This window comes from Mesocricetus auratus, unplaced genomic scaffold, assembly GCF_017639785.1.
Source record: "Mesocricetus auratus isolate SY011 unplaced genomic scaffold, BCM_Maur_2.0 Super-Scaffold_100003, whole genome shotgun sequence".
In the NCBI taxonomy this organism is placed as follows: Eukaryota; Metazoa; Chordata; class Mammalia; order Rodentia; family Cricetidae; genus Mesocricetus; species Mesocricetus auratus.
In genome coordinates, this window is record NW_024429188.1 from 119,832,715 (window position 1) to 119,855,714 (window position 23,000).

At 47.8% G+C, this 23,000-nt stretch overlaps 2 protein-coding genes across 2 annotated transcripts; both read left to right on the forward strand.

The window, feature by feature from the left end:
* Positions 1-11,155: 11,155 nt before the first annotated feature.
* LOC121140055 (histone H2A-Bbd type 2/3-like) lies at positions 11,156-13,359 on the forward strand. Its single transcript, XM_040744815.1, has 2 exons — positions 11,156-12,221; positions 12,516-13,359. Exon 2 carries the CDS (start codon positions 12,782-12,784, stop codon positions 13,145-13,147), a length of 366 nt encoding a protein of 121 aa, XP_040600749.1. The 5' UTR covers positions 11,156-12,221; positions 12,516-12,781; the 3' UTR covers positions 13,148-13,359.
* Positions 13,360-15,633: 2,274 nt separating this feature from the next.
* LOC101828171 (40-kDa huntingtin-associated protein) lies at positions 15,634-17,369 on the forward strand. The gene has a single exon (XM_005088607.4). It carries the CDS (start codon positions 15,868-15,870, stop codon positions 17,020-17,022), a length of 1,155 nt encoding a protein of 384 aa, XP_005088664.1. The 5' UTR covers positions 15,634-15,867; the 3' UTR covers positions 17,023-17,369.
* The last annotated feature ends 5,631 nt before the right edge of the window (positions 17,370-23,000 follow it).

The following is a 23,000-nucleotide window of genomic DNA, read 5'->3' on the forward strand; positions in this document are numbered from 1 at the left end:
ACTCCCACCACCAGTGGAGGAGTGTTCCCCTCTCTCCACATCCTCTGCAGCATAAATTGTCTTCAGTGATTTTAGCCATTCTGCCAGGAGTAAGATGGTATCTCAAAGTTGTTTTGATTTGAATTTCCTTGATGGCTAAGGATGTTGAGCACTTTCTCAAGTTTCTCTTGGCCATTTTAGCCTCCTCTATTGAGAATTCTCTATTTAGTTCTGTACCCCACCTTTTAATTGGATCCTTTGTTTTTTTGGAGACTTGCTTCTTGAGTTCTTTGTAAATTTTGGAGATCAGCCCTCTGTCAGATGTGGGCTTAGTGAATATCTTTTCCTATTCTGTGGACTGCCTTTTTGTCTTGTTGACTGTATTCTTTGCCTTACAGAAGCTTCTTAGTCCTATTTGTTAATTGTCGATCTCAGTGTCTGTGCTACTGGTGTTATGTTCAGGAAGTGGTTTCCTGTACCAACTCGTTGAAGAGTATCTCCCACTTTCTCTTCTAAGAGTTTCAATGTGGTTGGATTTATGTTGAGGTCTTTGATCCATTTGGACTTAAGTTTTGTGCAAGGTGATCTATCTGCAGTCTTCTGCATGCCAATACCCAGTTATGCCAGCACCATTTGTTGAAGATGCTTTCTTTTTTCCATTGTATAGTTTTAGCTTCTTTGTCAAAAATCAAGTGTTCATAGGTGTGGGGGTTAAACTCAGGGTTTTCAATTCGGTTCCATTGGTCTACCTGTCTATTTATGTGCCAATACCAAGCTGTTTTCAGGACTACAGCTCTATAATAGAGCTTGAAGTCAGGTATGGTGATTCCTCCTGAAGTTCCTTTATTGTATAGGGTTGTTTTGGCTATCCTGGGTCTTTTGTTCTTTCCAGGTCTGTGAAGAATTGTGCCGGAATTTTGATAGGGATTGCACTGAATCTGTAGACTGCTTTTGGCAAGATTGTCATTTTTATTATGTTGATCCTACCAATCCAAGAGCATGGGAGATCTTTCCATTTTCTGGTATCCTCTTTGATTTCTTTCTTTAAAGACTCAAAGTTCTTGATATACAGGTCTTTCACTTCTTTGGTTAACATTATCCCCAGATATTTGATGCTGTTTATGGCTATTGTAAAGGGTAATGTTTCTCTGATTTCTTTCTCAGCCACTTCATCATCTGTATATAATAGGGCCACTGATTTTTTTTAAGTTAACCTTGTATCCTGCCACTTTGCTGAAGGTGTTTATCAGCTCTAGGGGTTCCCTTGCAGAGTTTTTCGGGTCACTTATGTATACTATCATATCATCTGCAAATAGTGAAAGTTTGACTTCTTCTTTTCCTATTTATATCCCCTTAATCTCCTTTTGTTGTCTTATTGCTCTAGCTAGAACTTCAAGCACAATATTGAAGAGATATGAAGAGAGTGGACAGCCTTTTCTTGTTCCGGATTTTAGAGGAATTGCGCTGAGTTTCTCTCCATTTAGTTTGATGTTAGATGTTGGTTTACTGTATATTGCTTTTATTATGTTCAGGTACGTTCCTGTTATCCCTGATCTCTCTAGGACCTTTCTCATGAAGAGGTGCTGGATTTTGTCAAAGGCTTTTTCAGCATCTAGTGAGATGATCCTGTGGTTTTCCTTTTGCAGTTTGTTTATATGGTGGATTACATTGATAGATTATCTAATGTTGAACCATCCCTGCATTCCTTGGATGAAGCCTACTTGATCATGGTGGATGATTTTTCTGATGTGTTCTTGAATCCGTTTTGCTAGTATTTTATTGAGTATTTCTGCATCGATGTTCATTAGGGAAATTGGTCTATAGTTCTCTTTCTTAGTTGTGTCTTTGTGTGGCTTGGGTATCAAAGTAATTGTAGCCTCGTAAAAGGAGTTCGGCAGTGAGCCTCCCTCTTCTATTGTGTGGAATACTTTGAGGTGTATTGGAATTAGCTCTTCTTTAAATTTCTGGTAGAATTCTGCACTGAAGCCATCTGGGCCTGGGCTTTTTTTGGTTGGAAGACTTTTGATGACTGCTTCTATTTCATTAAGGGTTATAGGTCTGTTTAGATTGTTTATCTGTTCTTGATTTAGTTTTGGCAAGTGATATCTATCCAGAAAATTGTCCATTTCCTTTAAATTTCAAATTTTGTGGAGTGCAGATTTTCAACGTATGACCTGATGATTCTCTGGATTTCCTCAGTGTCTGTTGTTATATCCCTCTTTTCATTTCTGATTTTGTTAATTAGCATGCTCTATCTCTCTGTCTTTTGGTTAGTTTGGACAGAGGTTTGTCTATTTTGTTGATTTTTCTCAAAGAACCAACTCTTTGTTTCATTGGTTCTTTGCAATGTTTTGTTGGTTTCTATTTTATTGATTTCAGCCCTCAATTTGATTATTTCCTGGCGTCTGCTCCTCCTGGGTAAGTTTGCTTCTTTTTGTTCTAGAGCATTCAACTGTGCTATTAATTCTCTAGTGTGACTGTTCTCCAGTTTCTTCATGTGGGCACTTAGTGCTATGAACTTTACTCTCAGCACTGCTTTCAGAGTGTCCCATAAGTTTGGATAAGTTGTGTCTTCATTCTTATTGAATTCCTGGAAGTCTTGAATTTCTTTTTTCATTTCTTCCTTTACCCAGGGATGGTGTTATTGTGCATTGTTCAATTTCCATGAGTTTGTAGGGTTTCTGCGATTTGTGTTATTGTTGAATTCTAATTTTAATGCATGGTGGTCTGATAAGATACAGGGGGTTATTCCAAGTTTTTTGTATCTGTGGAAGTTTGCTATGTTTCCTATTATGTGGTCAGTTTTAGAGGAGGTTCCATGTGGCGCCGAGAAGAAGGCATATCCCTTTGTGTTTGGGTGGAATGTTCTATAGATGTCTGTTAAACCCAGTTGGTTCATAACTTCTATTAGTTCTTTTGTTTCTTTTTTAAGTTTCTGTCTGGAGGTCCTGTCTAGTGGTGAGAGTGGAGTGTTGAAGTTTCCTACTACTAGTGTAGTGTGTGAGATTCTATGTGTGATTTGAGCTTTAGTAATGTTTCTTTCACGAATGTGGGTGCCTTTGTGATTGGGGTATAGATGTTCAAAATTGAGACTTCATCTTTATGTACTTTTTTTTCAAGACAGCCTGGAATTGGCTGTGTCATGTGTGATCATTAGTGATCACTGGCATGTAGATCTCCAAGGAAAAGGAGGAGAAAGTGGAACAAAAAGAGATATGAAATGTACAGTTTGGGGAGAAAAAGAGCACCAGAAAATTTAGTGTTGAAGACCCTAGATTTGGGCGATGCCGGAGTCATGGAATAGTTGCCAAGGACAGCTGACTAGATAAGTTGTGTAACCAGCATAAGAAAGAAAAGTGTGTCATATTCAACAAAGCTAGAAGTAATGGTAGATTGGAAGAGCCATCTAAGACAGAATTTGGAGTTTGCCTAGTTGGGATTCAGTCTTACTTTGGTCCAGTATTTCCAGCACTTCTGGGGTCCCACGGCTGAACACGTGGATGTCCCCATTCAGGCAAAATGCCTAGTCATCCCAGGGCCTTATGCAATCTCTGTGCATGGGCGTCATGGCCACGTAATCTATAAGCATACATGGTGTGGCTACCCAAGCCCACACATATACACGTGCTGAGCGACTTCTAAAAGGAGACACACCCGCCCCACTCTCTCTCTCCACCACATTTCTTCCACATGGGTCTGCACACACCCCTTCTTCCCTTTCCCCATTCTTTACTAACAAAACTCTTAAAGTGGGTTTTGTTGTATATCTTGTGGTCTGTTCTCCAGCACTGTAGATAACATTGGTGTCATGGCACGCACCAGGACCCTGGACCAGGTTCATCAACAACTGCCCATTTTCCATCTGCCTGGCTGCTGGATCACTCCCACATAACATTGGCTACTTCAATTGCTGAGTTTTCCCTCTTCCATTCGGCGTAAACACTTTCCTAGACCCTGGGGAACAAACATTCATCATCCAGTGTCCCAATTTGGTGTCTTTGCGAGTAGGGGACTCCTGGGTCACAGTCTTTCAGGCCTACAGCAGGTCCCTTTCTCCCACTATGGCCTTTGACTTTTCCCCACGACTGAGGATTGAGGCCTCGATTTTTCATCTCGGACCTTGTCCTTCATTTATCTCTCAGACTTTTGTCCCTCAGGCATCACATCCCCAGCCCCTGCTCTCTGTATGATGAAACTGTGAGCAACCTGTGCCATTTAAATTGATCTTTGGTTAGTCTCTGGGATGCCCTTGGATCTTGTTTGTTATTTTTCTCTGCCTCAGCCACCGGGAACAAGCAGGTCCTCTCCTCCTTCTCCTCACCACCCAACCTACGGGTTCCAACATGTCATTTCCTTTGCCAGCCTCTCTGGTGGATCCCCAAATCTGGGACACCCCAAACCCCACTGTTGCTAGACACCATTTCCCCACTGTCATCCAGTTACAGGAACCTATCCAGTACATTACCCTAGCTCAGAACCCACTCTCACTCCAGAGCCCTTGGGGATTTAACCTATCATCTCTGACCTTCTGAGAAAAAACGAAAGGTAACTCATCCCACCTCTTCTTCTTTTATCACCCCTATACTTGCAGTTAAGGAATCTAACGGAACCTACCACTAGTTCAAGATCTCCAGCTCATAAATTCTGCAGTGCTCCCCTCCATCCTGTGGTGCCAAACCCTTACACACTTCTTTACACCATCCCCTCAGGAACCTCCCACTTGTCAGTTCTGGATCTCAAGGATGCTTTCTTCTCTTCCCTCTCAGCATTCAGTCCCAAGACATCTTCCCGTTCCCCCGGGCTGACCATGACACTCACCTCTACACACAGCTCGCTTGGGCTGTCTTACCCCAAGGGTTCAGGGACGGTCCACACCTATGTGTCCAGACCCTAGCTTCTGACCTACTCTCTTTGTCTCTCCCCAGCTCTATGTGGGTGGCATTCTACTTTATAGTTATCCTTAGAAATTAGCCAAACTAGAACCTCTGCTCTTCTAAATTTCTTGTCCAGTTGGGACTATAGAGTCTCACCTCCCAAGGTTCAGCTGTTCACTCCTCAGGTCACCTACCGGGGTCTAACAATAACCACAACTCCCAAATCCATTACTTTAGACAGAAAACACCTAATCCAGTCCCTTGCAGTCCCCTCTACTAAAGAGGAGAATTTTATCATTCCTGGGAATAGCTGGCTTCTAACCCTCGATCCCCTCTTTTTCTCACCTTGCTCGCCCTTATAAGAGGCAGCTCTTGGCTCTCCACAGAAACTTCAACTTAATCCTGTTACTAAGCCCTTTCAGAAACTCCAACAGGCTCGTTTCCAGGCCCCAGCCCTTCATCTCCCAGCCCTAACTCATCCCTTCTTCCCCTGTGTAACAGAGGGATATGTCCTTGGTGTCCTAGGCCATCCACTGGAATCGTCCTTTGCATACCTGTCGGAAAAAAACACTAGACCTGACTACCCTGGGATGGCTACCCTGAATACATGCTTTAGCAGCTGCTGAGTTCCTCATTCGAGAATCAAAGAAACTAGCCTTTGGGTCCCCCACCACTGTCTTCTGCCACCACAACCTGTCCCATCTCTTAACTTATAATGGCTTACAAACTCTACAACCTTCCTGAGTTCTTTTTCTCCAGGTAGTACTAGTGGCAGATGCCACACTTACTTTCCAATCTTGCCCACTCCTCAATATCACCACCTAATACTGACGATCTGGCTGCTCCCCACCTGCATTGAAACCCTAGGGGAGCAACTGGCCCATCCTGCATACACACACAGGATGGCACAGTGCCTCAGGCCACCTATACCTGGTACACAGATGGCAGCTCCGTTTTACATGAGGGGACCCGTACAGCAGGCCATGCCATAGTGTCAGATATCAGGGTGGTTGTAGCACAGGTACTCCCTGCCCACACTACTAACCAGGAGGCTGAAGTAATAGCTCTCACTCATGCCTTCCAATTAGCACAAGAACAATCCCTAAATGTTTACACAGACTCCAAGTATGCTTTTCATATCCTCCTGCCCCACATTGCCATCTGAAAAGAGCGCAGGCTTCTTACAACAAAAGGAGGATCCATTACTAACTCAGGCCAAATTATGGCAACTCTAAAAGCCTCCCATCTCCCCAAAGCTATAGCAATGATTCTATGTCCGGCTCATCAGACCGACAACTCCATCATCTCTAAGGGAAATAACCAAGCTGACCAGGCAGCCAGGATAGTGGCCCTCCAAGGCCCAGACCCCCCTCACCCACTGCAATGAACCCAACACACTGCAAACTGCGTCCTCACGGTCACCCCCTGACACTCGACAAATTCCGTCCTATCTACACCAGCTCTTTCATCCTAATGGCCAGGCTCTGTCTCATTTTGTCAAGGATCACCTCCAGCCTACCCCTGAGAACTTACACTTCTTAAAAACTATCACTGCCTCTTGTAAAATCTGTCAAAAGTCAGACCCCCTAATTCCAAATATCATAACTTCCCTTTTCCTACCCACCAGGCCAGGGAATCCCTCCCAGGGACAGACAGGCAACTTGATTTTACTCACATGCCCACAGTCAGATGGGTAAAGTATCTCCTGGTTCCAGTAGACACATTCTCAGGCTGGGTTGAAGCTTTCCATCTGCTAACAAAAGCGCTCAGACAGTCTCTGACCTCCTTCTCCAGGAGATTATTCCCCGATTGGGGATTCCTGCCTCTCTCCAGTCTGACAATGGCCCTGAATTCACCTCCCAGATTTCCCAAACATTATCTAAAGCTCTCAAGAGCCGTTGGCATTTTCATATCCCATACCACTCCTAGTCCTCAAGAAAGAGAGAACGAACTAACCTCTCCTTTAAAACAGTCTTGTTAACATGTCACAGGAACTTCCCCTTTGATGAGGTAAAACTCATGCCTCTGGTTTCAGGCTCTGGGCTCTCCCCAAACGACCCCTTTCCATGTTACCCTTTGAACTCATGTATTGGCGGCCAGTTCAAACCCCTCCAGTCTCTCATTTGAACCCTCAACTCGCCCTGATCACCTGCTTACACCCTCACTTCATCATCTCCATTCCCTCCTTTGGAACTTTACTGACCACTCCCTACCTCGACCATGTTCCAACCTCGGTCCATCTCTAATCAATACTGGGGGCTGGGTCTCTGTCTCTCTCTCTCTCATGCCGAGACCAATGCCCCTTATCCTTTCCCCCTAAATGGCAGGGCCTCTTTAAGGTAGGTCTTGTAACCCCCACAGCTGCTAAGCTTGAGGGCCTTCCTCATTGGATTCACCTATCTCACCTCAAACCCCTTGCTCCCCAACCTCAGGATAATCTCTCCTCACACTCAGTGACTCAAACGGGGCCTTGTTCCCTTAAGTTTCAGAGGACACCAAGATCAACTGGTTTGTTTCCAATTCCAGGAGGATGAGGCTTCACCCCACAATTGTACTCAACTCCACTGGACTGGGAACCCCATATGTTTTCCTTCCTGATCCCCATCCACGTTCTTCTGTCTCTACTGAACACACCCTGCTTCCTCAATTTTCCCTCTGTGTCTCCAATGACATAGTCCAATTTCTAATTAACTACTCAGCTGTTGTTACAGGGACCACCATTGGCCACAGAGCTTCAGGCGCAAAGTATCAGACATGCCCAGGTGTTCAGGAACATGCTATAGATACTCACACTCCCAGCCTCAAAAGGGAGACTCACAAAACAGATTCTAATATAACAAATTTATTATTGGCTGCCCTCAGCAATCAACCACCTATGTCTCTTGATTGTTAAGGTGATACCATGGTGATGAAAAAGGAAGAAGTGCCTTAAGGTTTGTTTCAGATGGAAATTAGAAAGTTTAAATGGCCATCTCTCTGTGTGTGTCTCTCTGTCTCTGTCTCTCTCTGTCTCTCTCTGTCTCTGTCTCTCTGTCTCTGCCTCTGTCTCTCTCTGTCTCTCTCTCTCTGTCTCTCTCCTTCCCTCCCTTTCTCCCTCTGAAACTGAAGGGAAGCGACCCCACCCTCACCCCCCACCTCCAGTTAAATGTTTTGGCTAATTAGGAGTTGCCTTGCTCATTGTCTTGGTCATGGTGAGCCTTCACAGCACTATAAGAGTGACTAAGACAGGGGCATTCTCATCCAAACCATCACAACGCCTCTGCCACAAACAGGAGGGTCGACCTGTATGAGTTTATTTCTATGTCTTCCATTCAATTACATTGATTTGTGGATCTGTTTGGGAGCCAGTACCATGCTGCATTTGTAACTATGACATCATCATGTAATTTAAGATCAGGTATTGTAGTACCTGAAGCATTAACTTTTGCTTAGGATGGCTTTGACTAGTCAGCATATGTGTGCACCAATGTAAATTTTAGGATTATTATTTTCCTCTAGATCTGTAAAGAATGTTATGAGAATTTTGATGGGTATTTCATTGAATCTGTTAGTTTTCTGCTGCTGTGCTAAAGCAACATGACCAAGGCATTTGATAGAAGAAAGAATTTATTTGGACTTATCGTTCAAGTGAGTTAGAATACACAGTGCCAGGGACAGAATGGCAGCAGGTGGTATGGGCGACATCAGGAGCAGGTAGCTGAACACTCGGGTCCTATTGGGTGCTATATCATTCCAACCAATGGATACTTTATCTTGGAAGGTCAGTGCGCTGGGCTGCCAGGCACCCGATCATTGACTAAATGGCTTGTCTGCACGCTTTTGGCTTCTTTGTTTTTCAGACAGGGTTTCTCTGTGAGTTCCTGGCTGTCTTGGAACTCGCTCTGTAGGCTGGCCTCGAACTCAGAGATCCGCCTGTCTCTGGTTGCCAAGTGTTGGGATTAAAAGGCATGCACCACCACCACCAAGCTGTGGGCATGCTTTTTTAGCTTCTTCAAAGATCTCCTGTTTTTTACTAAAAATATTGCTTTTTGAGTGTGGATCCTATATAAAGGTGGCCTTAAGACCAGAGGCCTGAGCCTTTGCCTTTGCCTTTGCCTTTGCCTTTGCCTTTGCCTTTGCCTTAGCCAGCCTGCCTGTGTGTTTGTTGGCAGGCCTCCGTTCATACCACCATGTGTTCCCTGGACCCATGTGGTTCTCATGTGTGTTGGCCCTGTGCCTGCACAGGCATTCAAGGACACCTGCCATTGGCTGCCTGCCTAGCAGTCTTTGTTTTGTTGTTGTTGTTTTCTGAGACAGGGTTTCTCTGTGGCTTTGGAGACTGTCCTGGAACTATGTCTTGTAGACTAGGCTGGTCTCGAACTCACAGAGATCCGCCTGTGTCTGCCTCCCGAGTGCTGGGATTAAAGGAGTGCGCCACCAGCACCAGTGCAGACTTTGTCTTAAAGTGACTAAAGTGTGTCTTATTTTCCTATGCCTCCTTGCAACTTCTTCAACCTCCCAGTGTCCCATAACCCTGCTGCTTTCCCATCATAGGGGCCTGGATCTCACAACAAGCTGAGGATATCAGCAGGAGACTCAGAAGCAATGCTCTGAGTGCCAAATGCTTCTAGGTTTACCCTTTCCCTGGCTGCCATTTGAAATAATTGCTCTCTCTCTCTCCTTCTCCCTGTTGGAATTAAACTTGAAAATATGAGATAACCACACATGCTATGAGAATCTCTCAGGCAATTCTTTTACTTTGTGGAATTTCTCCTACGATTCTCTAATAGATACAAATTAAGGGGAAATTATCCCTAAAGTATGTGCTCATGAGTTTCAGAGAATCAACTTGCTTGAATGAATTGCATCGGTCTTTTGTCGAGGATTATGATATTTTCTGTTTGTTTCTTGTAAAATCATCCTCCTCGTTATGGTAGTGCTCAGTTAGCATTCTCCACTCTTATACAGTTCAGACTCACCTGCCTAGGGAATGGTGTCACCCACAGTGGGGCAGTATGCACACCTCAGCTACCATAACCTAGAAAACTGCCCACACATAGAGAGATACCCAGAAGCTCAATTACCAGATAATTCTAAGTTCTGCCAAATTGACAACAGGCATCACAGTTGCCTTCTCTCACATCATGGCACTTCTCTTTTATTATGACTCTCCTCTCTCTCTCTCTCTCTCTCTCTCTCTCTCTCTCTCTATCTCTATCTCTGTGTGTGTGTCTCTGTGTGTGTGTGTGTGTGTGTGTGTGTGTATGGCCATGGTCACACACAATGTCACAGGCGATCGTGGGCAAGCGTGTATGCACATCTTCTGTTCTCAATATGGGGGGAAGCACACAAGGCCTTTGCTATTATGTAGAGGACTGCATTTCTCCTCCTCCTCACCCAGTTATCAGTGGTGGTGGGTCCTGTGACTCTCCCTTCTGCAGTAGTACTTCGTGGTGTCTTACATTCCCACTGGTGCCATCCTACACCGGAATCTCATCATTCCTTGCCAGTGCTACTAGACCTGTATCAGAGGCCACTCTTGTCTCATCCACCTCTTAAGGGTCTGCAATGTTGACTTCCTAAACTGTGTGCCTCCTCTCTCTCCCAAATGGGCCAGCATCTGCCCCTTCTCAGTGTTCAAACATGCAGACACCCACCCCATTTCTCCAGCCTTGTGAAAGTTTCCTTTGCTGCATTCTTCATTTCCTCTCACCGCGGGATTCGCAGGTCTCTCTGAAGGAGCTGACCAGGTGTCCATGCTGGCTTATGCTTGTCCTCTACTGGACAGCCCGCTTCCACTTTTGTTTCCTAATGAAATATGTTTGGGGGGGGTAATCTTTTGACAACCCGGTAGATGTCAATCTCTGTTTTCACCTAATAAGACTGTGAAATCTTGCTATTTTTTTCTTTCAAAACGTGGAGGTCACCCAAGTGCTAGTCGGCAGGCGAGGGAATAAGTAAACTGACCTGTGCATATACAGTGAACTATTACTTGGGTGTGGGAAGTGTAGGGGAAAAGGGGCCAGCCAAAGAAACACACCCTGAGCAGAGCCAAAGAAAGAAACACACCCTGAGCAGAGCCAAAGAAAGAAACACACCCTGAGTAGAGCCAAAGAAAGAAACATACCCTGAGCAGAGCCAAAGAAAGAAACACACCCTGAGCAGAGCCAAAGAAAGAAACACACCCTGAGCAGAGCCAAAGAAAGAAACACACCCTGAGCAGAGCCAAAGAAAGAAACACACCCTGAGCAGAGCCAAAGAAAGAAACACACCCTGAGCAGAGCCAAAGAAAGAAACACACCCTGAGCAGAGCCAAAGAAAGAAACACACCCTGAGCAGAGCCAAAGAAACACACTTTGGACCTGCACCCAGAACCAAAGAAATGCACCCTAACCCTGGAACCAGTACCAAAGGAACACACTTTGTACCTGTGACAGAAATGCACCCTTGCCCTAAAACTGGAGCCAAAAGACTAAAAAGGACCAGAGAAAGAAACACAGGTTGGCCCTGAAGCCAGAGCCAAATCTGCCCCTGATCCTGAACAGAAAACCAACCAATCCCTGAGCAGGAGCTCTAGTCAATCTGAGCCCGGCGACTGAAATCTGACCAATCCCCGCCTTGGAAGTCTCCTCCCCGGAAAAAGCTCCGCCCCTAAGGAGCCCTGTATAAACCCTGTGCCTGTTCAGTTTGAGGCTTTCTTCTTCCACCCTGGCAGAGGCAGCCACTCCCCAGGATTCTTCCCTCCCAATAAATCTCTTGAAAGATGTTTGGGTGATGACCTTCCTTCTCTGGTGCAGAGATGGAGCAGGGCTGTGACACTTTCCCCAGGGAAGCCTTCCCCTGGGGAAGCAGAGTTGTTGCACTCTGGGGGACTGAAACCAAACTGTAACCTCTTTGTTGGGGAAGCCCTTCCCTGCCTGCCAGAGCAGAGCTGTTACCCTGGAGCCCTCCTGCCCTCCTCTGCCTGAACCGAGCTGTTTCAATGGGTAAGCCTTTCCCTGGAGCAGGCCTGTAAGCTGCTAAGCTTCCTGTGACCGGTGGTAATCTGTGGCTCCCGTGTGCCGGAATGCTTTCCCATCCAGGCTGTAACGCTTAGTTTTGTGTGGCTCCCGGTTGCCTGAATACTTTCCCATCCGAGTCGTATGGCTTAGTATTCTGGGCCTCCCGGGTGCCGGAATACTCTGCCACCGGGGCTGCAACGCTTATCGAAAGGAATGGAGGAGCACTGGCTCAAGCAGCTCTGTCGGCGGGGTGAGACACGAGGAACTTGTGGAGTGTGTGCGAGGCATCGTGAATCCAGGATGCTAAGTGAACCGGACAGACACAGGTACCCGCAAGAGGCCGCAGTTTGCCGAATGAGTCTGCCTACAGGAGCTGTTGAACTCAGAGGTGAGCTGATGTGGCAGAGAGCAGAGACGTGGCTAAGGGGCCCCAGGGACGGGAAAGCTGTAGCTCTAGGTTTCCTCGGGATGCTTGGGACTCTGAGTTTGCGTCTCTGGAACCGAGACGTGAAACCCCCCCAGGTTTACTGACAGTGGCGCGTGGGGTGCTGGGGGCGGAGGGACGGGGAGCTCGTGCTTAATGGGGAGGCCAGGTGGAAGGCCCTCAGGAGCCGGGGCTGTGAAAGGCGTGGTTGTCAATGGCAACACTGAGCTGCTCCTCCTCAGATTTTCTCTTTCCTAGGAGGCCCCTTCTAGAAGCGAAGGTGTGAAGGTGACCGCAGTGCTCCTAGCGCGGGCTCGTCGGGAGCCAGCACATCACACGTCATAAGTGAGAGCCCGAGCCGGAGCGCGGGAGACCGGGCTTCGAACCTGAAGGGTATCCTAGGACAAGTGACCAGGCACAGAGGCGACCGTTGGGATCACTTTGGGGGCCCAGAGCCCGGCAAGCCAGCAGCCAGCAGCCAGGTGGAGCCCAGGCAGCCTGTGAGGTCGCAACCTGAGGCCAGCATGCCCAGGACAAGGCAGAGCAGCCGTCGAGGGTCGTCGTCGTCTGGCCGCTCCCGCACCGCCAGAGCTGGCCTGACCTTCTCTGTGAGCCTGGTGGAACACCATCTTCGTGAGAGCGGCCATGCCCCGCGGCTGAGACAAACGGTGCCGGTCCTGCTGACTGCCATCCTGGAGTTCCTGACTCGCAGGCTGCTGGAGCTGGCCAGCAACGAGGCCCAACGCCGAGGCGCCCAGAGGCTCATCACCCCGCAGCTGCTGGACGCTACTGTCTACAACAACACCTTTCTCAGCGAACTGCTGCAGTTCACCACCATCTCCCGGGCGGTCCCAGCTGGTCCTCGTCATCCTCGTTGTCGGCCACGCTAGCTACGACCTGCTGCTGCCCAGGCTGCCCATGCTGCCTCTGCTGCTGCTGCTGCCTGGCTCTGGGTTGCTGACTGGCCCATCCACCCCATGTATCTACCCATCCAGCATCAGACCATCCCGCCCAACCCTTCCCACAGGCAGCCCTGCTTGTCTGGTCAGCCTCGACCCTTCCTTCTCACAGTTGTGTTCTTATTAAAGCTCTAGTTCCAGAAGCCCATAGGTTTGCTTCCGTGGCTTTGCATTTGGGCATGGATGGAGGGTAGGGGTGGGGATGCGGTGGAAGCCGAGGCTGAGCTCAGCCTAGTTGGAGGAACACAGGGGGAGGACAGGTAACTGGGGTGCAGGTGACCCACAGGCTGGTTCCCCAAGCTTCTCCTTTGGAAACAGGGTGGATGTAGATGTAGGGAGGAGGAGAGTCTGAGGAGGTCCTGGTTGGAGGAACACAGGGGGAGGACAGGTAACTGGGGTGCGGGTGACCCACAGGCTGGTTCCCCAAGCTTCTCCTTTGGAAACAGGGTGGGTGTAGATGTGGGGAGGAGGAGAGTCTGAGGGGGTCCTGGTTGGAGGAACACAGCGGAGGACAGGTAACTGGGGTGCGGGTGACCCACAGGCTGGTTCCCCAAGCTTCTCCTTTGGAAACAGGGTGGATGTAGATGTGGGGAGGAGGAGAGTCTGAGGGGGTCCTAGTTGGAGGAACACAGGGGGAGGACAGGTAACTGGGGTGCGGGTGACCCACAGGCTGGTTCCCCAAGCTTCTCCTTTGGAAACAGGGTGGATGTAGATGTAGGGAGGAGGAGAGTCTGAGGAGGTCCTAGTTGGAGGAACACAGGGGGAGGACAGGTAACTGGGGTGCGGGTGACCCACAGGCTGGTTCCCCAAGCTTCTCCTTTGGAAACAGGGTGGGTGTAGATGTGGGGAGGAGGAGAGTCTGAGGAGGTCCTGGTTGGAGGAACACAGCGGAGGACAGGTAACTGGGGTGCGGGTGACCCACAGGCTGGTTCCCCAAGCTTCTCCTTTGGAAACAGGGTGGGTGTAGATGTGGGGAGGAGGAGAGTCTGAGGGGGTCCTGGTTGGAGGAACACAGCGGAGGACAGGTAACTGGGGTGCGGGTGACCCACAGGCTGGTTCCCCAAGCTTCTCCTTTGGAAACAGGGTGGATGTAGATGTGGGGAGGAGGAGAGTCTGAGGGGGTCCTAGTTGGAGGAACACAGGGGGAGGACAGGTAACTGGGGTGCGGGTGACCCACAGGCTGGTTCCCCAAGCTTCTCCTTTGGAAACAGGGTGGATGTAGATGTAGGGAGGAGGAGAGTCTGAGGAGGTCCTAGTTGGAGGAAGACAGGGGGAGGACAGGTAACTGGGGTGCGGGTGACCCACAGGCTGGTTCCCCAAGCTTCTCCTTTGGAAACAGGGTGGATGTAGATGTAGGGAGGAGGAGAGTCTGAGGAGGTCCTGGTTGGAGGAACACAGGGGGAGGACAGGTAACTGGGGTGCGGGTGACCCACAGGCTGGTTCCCCAAGCTTCTCCTTTGGAAACAGGGTGGGTGTAGATGTGGGGAGGAGGAGAGTCTGAGGAGGTCCTGGTTGGAGGAACACAGGGGGAGGACAGGTAACTGGGGTGCGGGTGACCCACAGGCTGGTTCCCCAAGCTTCTCCTTTGGAAACAGGGTGGGTGTAGATGTGGGGAGGAGGAGAGTCTGAGGTGGCCTAGTTGGAGGAAGACAGTTGTGGATCCCGTATTGGGCTGCCTGTGACCCACAGGCCTGTTTCCCAAGCTTTTCCTTTATCCACGCTGTGGGTGTGTGATGGAGGCCGAGGACGAGGTGGGCCTAATTGCAGGGCCACAGTGGTCGGGACTGGTGCTCGAGTCGGGGGAACCCACAGGCTGGCATCCCTAGTTTTTCCTTTGCGTATGAGGTGTGACTGGAAGGTCTGAGAGGAGAGAATGGTGGTCCCACCCGCATGAACACAGTGATGTTTGGGGCGCAGGTGTGGAAGGGAGGCAGGGGTGGTAAAGGAACAGCCACTCTGTGGGGAGGAAAGGAGGACCTGGGTAGGGATACACGACTTGGCCCGGATCTAAGCTGTGTCAGCCTGGGCATTTGCACCAGAATTGTGGCCTTCTGAAAGGAGACCACAGAGCAGAGGGGACCCACATGCAATGGTGGACTTTCGGTGGGGCCTGCAGATGTGGAGAATAACACTGGGCTAATGTCATGGAGCACTGTGACTCGTTGTTAATCCTTGGATGGCCAGCCTGATGTGCCAGGCGGTTCCCGTGGCGATGGTTATCAATGAGGTACAAACTGGCAAAGGCTGCTCCCCGTCTGGGCCAGTTCTAACCTGTTCAAGCAGGTTTGTGGAGGTGGTTAGGGTCTAGAGATTAGGGCCCGCCCTGCAGTCCTGGGACACTTGGCGTCCTCGGGATCCACCTCTCCATGCGTCACCAAGCCCCGCCCCTCAGCCTGTTGTTTACATACAGGGCCTGTCGCCACAGTTGCCGCCCTACCCTTCTGACAGGCTTTCCTTGCATCTGGTACCCTGCCTCCAGCAGTACAATGCACATCACCGCGGCAACGGGTGTGTTTGGGGGGGGGGGCCTGGGGCGCCTCAGGCGGAAGCTGAGATGACGTGCGATCTCAGCGAGGAGACAGCGCTAGCTTTGTGCTAGCTGTGTCTGCGCACCCCAACCGGAAGTCAGGAGGCGCGGCCGGCCGGTGAACATGGCGGCGGGCTCTGCGTCCTCCCTGGGCGCCGCCGCGTGGCCCGGCTCTGAGGCTGGGGACTTCTTGGCCCGCTACCGGCAGGTGTCCAACAAGCTCAAGAAGCGCTTCCTGCGGAAGCCGAACGTGGCCGAAGCCGGGGAGCAGTTCGCACAGCTGGCCCGCGAGCTGCGCGCCCAGGAGTGCCTGCCCTATGCCGCTTGGTGCCAGCTGGCTGTGGCGCGCTGCCAGCAGGCTCTCTTCCACGGGCCGGGGGAGACGCTGGCTCTCACGGAAGCGGCCCGACTTTTCCTGCGGCAGGAGTGCGACGCGCGCCAGCGCCTGGGCTGTCCGGCCGCCTATGGCGAGCCTCTACAGGCGGCCGCCAGCGCCCTGGGCGCCGCCGTGCGTCTTCACCTCGAGCTGGGCCAGCCTGCCGCCGCCGCCGCTCTGTGTCTCGAGCTGGCCGCCGCCCTTCGCGCCCTGGGCCAGCCGGCCGCAGCTGCAGGTCACTTTCAGCGCGCTGCTCAGCTGCACCTGCCCCTGATGCCACTGGCTGCGCTGCAGGCGCTCGGCGACGCTGCCTCCTGCCTGCTGCTGGCGCGAGACTACACCGGCGCCCTGGCGCTCTTTACACGCATGCAACGTCTGGCACGGGAGCATGGCGGCCACCCGGTGCAGCACTCCGAGCTTCCACTGCCTTCGCCGCCTCCTCCTGGGCTTCCACCGCCGGCCCCTCCAGGACCCCAGCCAAGACCTGGCTCCGAGCCGACCCCGCCCCTCCCGCTGCTCCCGGACCCCGCCCCAGGCCCAGCTGAGCCTTGTCCTGGTTCACTGGGTGCCTTCGCAGATGTCCTTGTCAGGTGCGAGGTGTCCCGCGTGCTGCTGCTGCTGCTCCTGCAACCACCGCCGGCAAAGCTGCTGCCTGAGCATGCCCAGACCCTGGAAAAGTACTCCTGGGAGGCTTTTGACGGCCACGGCCAGGATAGCAGCGGCCAGCTTCCCGAGGAGCTGTTTTTGCTATTGCAGTCCCTGGTCATGGCTGCCCATGAAAAGGACACGGAAGGCATCAAGAAGCTGCAGGTGGAGATGTGGCCGCTGCTGTCTGCGGAGCAGAACCACCTCCTTCACCTCGTTCTGCAGGAAACCGTCTCTCCCTCTGGCCAGGGTGTGTGATAAGTCACCTGAACCAAACAGTATTTGCTCCTGGTACCAACTGGTTTCATCTTTGGGGACAGGTGATGGAAGATGTGATCTTGTTTCTGTTTTTTTCCCGTTTCTACTGACACCATGGTAGTTTAGCTCTGTGGGCTTCGCTTGTTGCATAAATTAGTGCCCTCCAGGTCCAAACATACTGCCTCAAACGAGGTAACTTCATCCTCAAGGCTGAACGCGATTCCATTGTGTGACAATCTGCTTTCTTTATGCATTAGTCTGTTGCTGGATACTGTGTTGATTCCTTTCCCTAGCTGTTCTGAGTATAGAGACAATAAACACTGGAGGACAGATGATCCCTTGGCAAATTGGTTTCCTTTTGTTTTATTCCTGGCAGAGTCTGGCATCATCAAGAAGTATTTAGAAAAGATTAGCAATGTTTATGTCTTGAAAATTATGAGGATTTTCCAAATTGGTCATACCCCCTCTTGTAATATATAAATCAGCATAGCAGTCTGGGGAGTAGGAAAATCAGCAGATGACATGAAATATAATTGTTATAATGTCTCTGTATGTGAACATGAGGACTATGTTGGTAAGCAGAATGGGCATGTTGTCTCATACATTCCAGATTGATTATTACTCTCTGCACACTCTGCTAGCATGGGTTCTTCCTGATTGGATGATGGAAACCTTTCTTCTGAGTTGCACATATGATCTCTTGTTGATCCTGCCTTTATTGGGCTGCAGCCAATTTCCATTATCCAGATGTTTGGGGCCAGAGATTACTCAGAGTCTTTGGAATGGGTTCTCTGTTTCCAAACCAGGGTTTGGATTGCTCTCGTTGCAAAACACAACACAGTTGCCCCTGTGCAATCAAGATCTATCTTCCCAGCCAATACCCAGAGTCCCTTTCCCCTTCTTCCTTTAAGTTCAGTGTCCTGAGAAATCTAATTCCCTAAAACTATAGCTGTGTTCCCTTAAATATGCTTGCTTTGGAAACTAGAGCCACTAAACTACGTAACCCAGTGCACCTGGGACAGGTAGCAAAGAAATGTTTCCTTCTTGGTATTAGGTGAAACAGTGGCCAATTCCACTTTTCTCTGTGGTTCCTGCATCCTTGCATCTTTGCTTTCAGAAAGATAGTGTCATTTCAAGCACTGGTTTAAGACACCCGGCACATCCCGCAGGGTAGTATTCCAACTTCCGTAAGTGTTTTTCCCCTGTTGTCACCCTGTTTAAGCCTGAGTTAGATCACTATTCCATAAAAAGCTCCCTGACAATTGCCCAGTAGGGTGTGTGGTACAAAACCAACGAATTCCACATGCTGCCTTACTCTGTTTCCTATTGCTAATAGCACAGTAAAGAACAGGTTAATTATGGTTTGTGCTTCAGGTCAAGACGAGGTCTGCTGGTAGCTCTCTTACGTTCTATGTCCCCAAGTGGTATAGGACGGTGAGGGCAAAAGATCGGGGAGGTGCGAGAGAGACCAAGACAGACTGACGTTCCTATGGGGTACACTCTCAAATTAACATATCCTAAAGGTCCCATCTCCAACTCACCATACAGTGTACCTCCTGATACCTTCATGAAACATTGGGAGAGTGTGTAGGCAGAGTTTTCCCCACCCCAGGAGCTGCTTCCAAATTATGACACAGAGACTTATATTAATTGTAAATGCTTGGCCGGTAGCTCAGGCTTACTGGTAGCTAGCTCTTACATTTTAAGGTAACCCACAGTCCCTATTGATGCTCTGACATGCGGCAGTACCTGTATCAGCACGGCACATGCATCTCCTGCTCCCTCTGCATCTGGATGGTGACTTCTGACACCGCCCTTCTCCTTCCCAGCATTCTCACTTAGGCTCTCCTGCCTGAATTTACCATACTCAGATCTTGGCCAGTCAGCTTCTTTATTAAACCAATCACAACAACAAATCTCAGTAGGCAAAAGGATTATTCCACAGCATCCCCCCTTTTTCTGTCAAATTAAACAGGAAGGTTTAAACTTCAACATACTACAATTATATATGACGAAACAGTCATTAAGTAAGAATTGCAGTTACAATGTTCATCCCATTTGTATTTGGCAAAATTAGAGAAAATACACTGTTATCTATCTTATCTTGCCAAGTCTGAAGTTTTACATCTGTATTATCTTTTATCACAACTAAGGAAAACTATAACTTATAACTATCTAGGCTTCAACTCCAACAAAGACTCCAGAAGGGTGAAATGTTTCCTAATGACAGGAACATCAGGCTGTCTGGATAGTCATGCAACGTTCCTCTGAAATCTGGGGCATCCAACTCCGGCCTACAGGTCTAGAATATGACAGACTTTCCTGAGAGGCAGGGAATTCTGAAGGACTGTCCTGCCTTGTCTTGGCAAAGACCAGAAGTTGCCTTTCTCGCATCCTACTGGTCCAGTTTGGATAGTAAATTGCCAGCAACTGAGGCAAGGGCAGTTTCTTTGCCCACATGGCTAGCTTTTGCCATAAAGAAAACAAACCCCATAGGGGGTTTCTTTGATGCCCATCGTGTTCTCTGAAGTAGGTTGGTGCTGCCAGGAGCAGATGTGTCTCACTGTAAGAAAAGCCTTAGGTTATTAAACATATTAAATGCCATATTATGTTGGTATTTGAAGACCATCTATCTGTCTCAATATATTTGTTTGTGACCTTGAATACATATCTAACATGACAATAAGTATGAATATTATAGATGACTATTAATCTGCATTTTTAATTATACATTACATTTTTAAATGAGTTGCATGAGCACAATAACCCAAACAAGAGTGGGAGCATACATACAGTATCGCAAAAGTAACCTTAAATTTTTATCAATATACAAGTATCCATAACGATGTGAAATATTTAAGATTAATAGTTGTTTTTTTAGTTTAAAAGTAGATTCAGTAATCTATTATGGTACCCTTTAAAAGGTCTAGCCCACCTTATTTCCTGTCCCAAATAACCTTCTAGACTTATTTTCAGAGAAGGCAGTGGCCACCAACACACTAGTTTTTCTACCAGAGGGATTTGAGATGAATATACTTCTGCAACCCTTTTCAATCAGCCTTCATTATTTTGCTATCCAGTGACCTCCATGACTCCTTCTAGAGTTACCTTTGCTTCCTTGAAGGATCCTCAGAACTAGACTGTAAATCAGGATGGTCTTTTTGCTTGTTTGATTATTTCTCTTTCTCACTGAGGAATCATGATTCCTCATTTGTGCCCTACTCATATCTTCTAAGTCAGTTATGACTTATTCATCTGCTCTTTAACATGTAAATCTTAGTTGCTGCCTCCACTCTGTTCTAATCTTTTCCTTCAAATTATATCCTTCCCATCCATTTTAATAGTGTCTTTAAGAGCTTAGTTGAGAAAGTTTTCTGGAGGACAGGAAGTCAGATGTAAATTTATAACCCCCCTGTTAAGTATACCTTAATCATAATCATGCAGTTCTTGCCTGTCGCAATCATCCTATAAGCTATTGCTTGCAGGATACTCTCCCCAATACTCCCCAAAGTTTGCTTATCTTACCAGTCTCTTTTTCTGTTCTTTAAGCTTTCAACCTTAAGGCTCCCAAAACCTCCAAACAACTTCCTATCCCTAAGTCCTATAGCCTAGAAGTTCAGATGCTGGCTTACCAGATTTGTGCTTCATCACATATTTATCATTTTTGAGGTATATATGGCATTTTCTTATACCCTTTCTAGTGAGCCGGTTCTCTCAGATAATATTGGCAACAATGGGGAACAACTACTATGTACTATTTATTGTGTTCTACTCACTGTAGTAATTTATACATACAACTTTGTTTAGTATTTTTTATCATAGCTCCAGAGTAAAATGCATTCATTAGCTCCCCCTTGAACATGCAGACACAGGCTGATGGGAGGAAAAGAGCTTTTCAAAGGGTAATAAGAAGCCAGGAAGTGGTGGCTCATTCCTTTAATCCCAGCACTTGGGAAGCAGAGGCAGGGGGATCTCTGAGTTCAAGTCTAACCTGGTGTACAGAGTGAGTTCCAGGACAAGTTCCAAAGCTACACAGAGAAACCCTGAAAAACAAAACAACAACAAAAGGTAATAAGAGGCAGAGATGGAATTCAAGCATAGGCCAGTCCAAGTCTTTGTTCTTCTCATGACACTATCCTACTTCAGTGAAAACTTCGGAGAAGAAGCCAGAAAGCAGATAAAGAGAGAGCACCAATTACTGGAATTGGAAGAAATAATTGGTTAGTGGAAAAAAAAATTTTCACTGACTTCATACATTTGTCCATTAACGCTTGTAATCTGTGCTGGTCTCTTTTTAATCACAGCTAATCCTTCAGAGTCAATTGACCAAACCCCAGAGAGGCTTTACTTCCCTATGAAGCTCACAAGCCAGGCTTCCCTGTCTGCATTTTTTTTCAACACTGATATTTTCCATTATCCTACATAACAGTTCACTAAATTTTGACCATTCAGTGGCATTCTCAGCCCAAAGTTCTGCAATTTTCCCCCAAACACAGGTTCTTCACAGCAATACTCCACTTTTCTGGTATCAATTTCTGTCCTCATTAAGTTTCTCTGATAAAACACTGACCAAAAACAACTTTTGGAGGAAAGGGTTTACCTCAGCTTATATTTTACACTCTAGCAGAAAATGAAGTCAGGGCAGGAATTCCAGATAAGAACCTAGAAGCAGAAACTGAAGCAAAGGAGGAATGCTGCCTACTAGCTTGTTCCTTGCGGTTTTCCCAGTTTATTTTCTTATACAACTCAGGACCATCTACCCAGGCATGGCACTACCTATAGTGAACTAGACCCTTCCACATGGATCATTGTAAAGAGAAGCTTTTTCCTTGATAGAGAAGCCTTCCCGCCAGCCTGGTTCTAGAGCCGCATCAGTCCCAAATAAACAAACAGGAGGCTATATTAATTATGAAGCTGTTAGCCTTGCTTGTTTCTTACTGGCTAGCTCTGACTTAAGTAATTACCCCATAATTGTTAATCTAAGTATTTCTCTTACCGGAGAATAGTTCCGGGCTTCCTACCCCATGGTGTTACATCTTGATTCTCTTGTGTTTCTCCTTCCCAGAGTTCTCCTGGATTCCTAGTCCCACCTATCTAGATTCCTATTGGCCAGCAGTGCTTTATTGACAAATGCACAGGACTTCCCCCCAACAGATCATTAATTAAGAAATGTCCCACAGACTTTCCTACAGGCCTACCTGATAGATGAAATTCCTCAATTGAAGTCCCCTCTCTTCAGATTACACTAGCTTATCTTAAATTGACAAAAACAAAAACAAACAAAACTAACCAGAATGTGATCTTCAGTTAAACTGGCATGGTTATCTGCTGACACAGAAAGTAAGTTAGAATGCTACTGTTAATCTGCATGCTACATGCCAAAATTAATTAAGATGGCTTATCAGAGTTGTAGAAGATGCCTGTTTCTTTCATCTCTTCAGAGAAAAGGTGTAGTGATATATTGTTTGTAATCTAACAAATAAAGCTTGCCTGAAGATCAGAATGCAGAGCTAAACCACTGATTAGCCACACACACACTAAGCCACTAGTTAGCCATAGAAGACAGGCAGTGGTGGCCACACCTTTAATCCCAGCACTCGGGAGGGAGACAGAGGCACATGAATCTCTGTGAGTTCAAGGCTACCCTGGGCTACATGAGAGAGTCAGACTAAAAGAGAAACAGAGCTCGTGTATTTAATTCTAGCACTAGAGAGAATATAAGGCAGGATCTGAGTGCAGTTTCAGAGAGCAGGTTTTCTTTTGTGGAGAGCATTGCAGCCTAAGGAGTCTGAGGAGCAGTGCAGTCTGGAGATGCAATCAGAGAACATGATCACCCCTTTGGTATAAGCATTGGTAGAGGTGAGAACTCTTTAGTGGTTGGCCACTTTGTTTCTCTGTTCTTTAACTTTAACCCCAATCTGTCTGTCTCTGAGTTTTTATTATTCATGAAACAGAAAGGAGACTTGCAATCTATTATT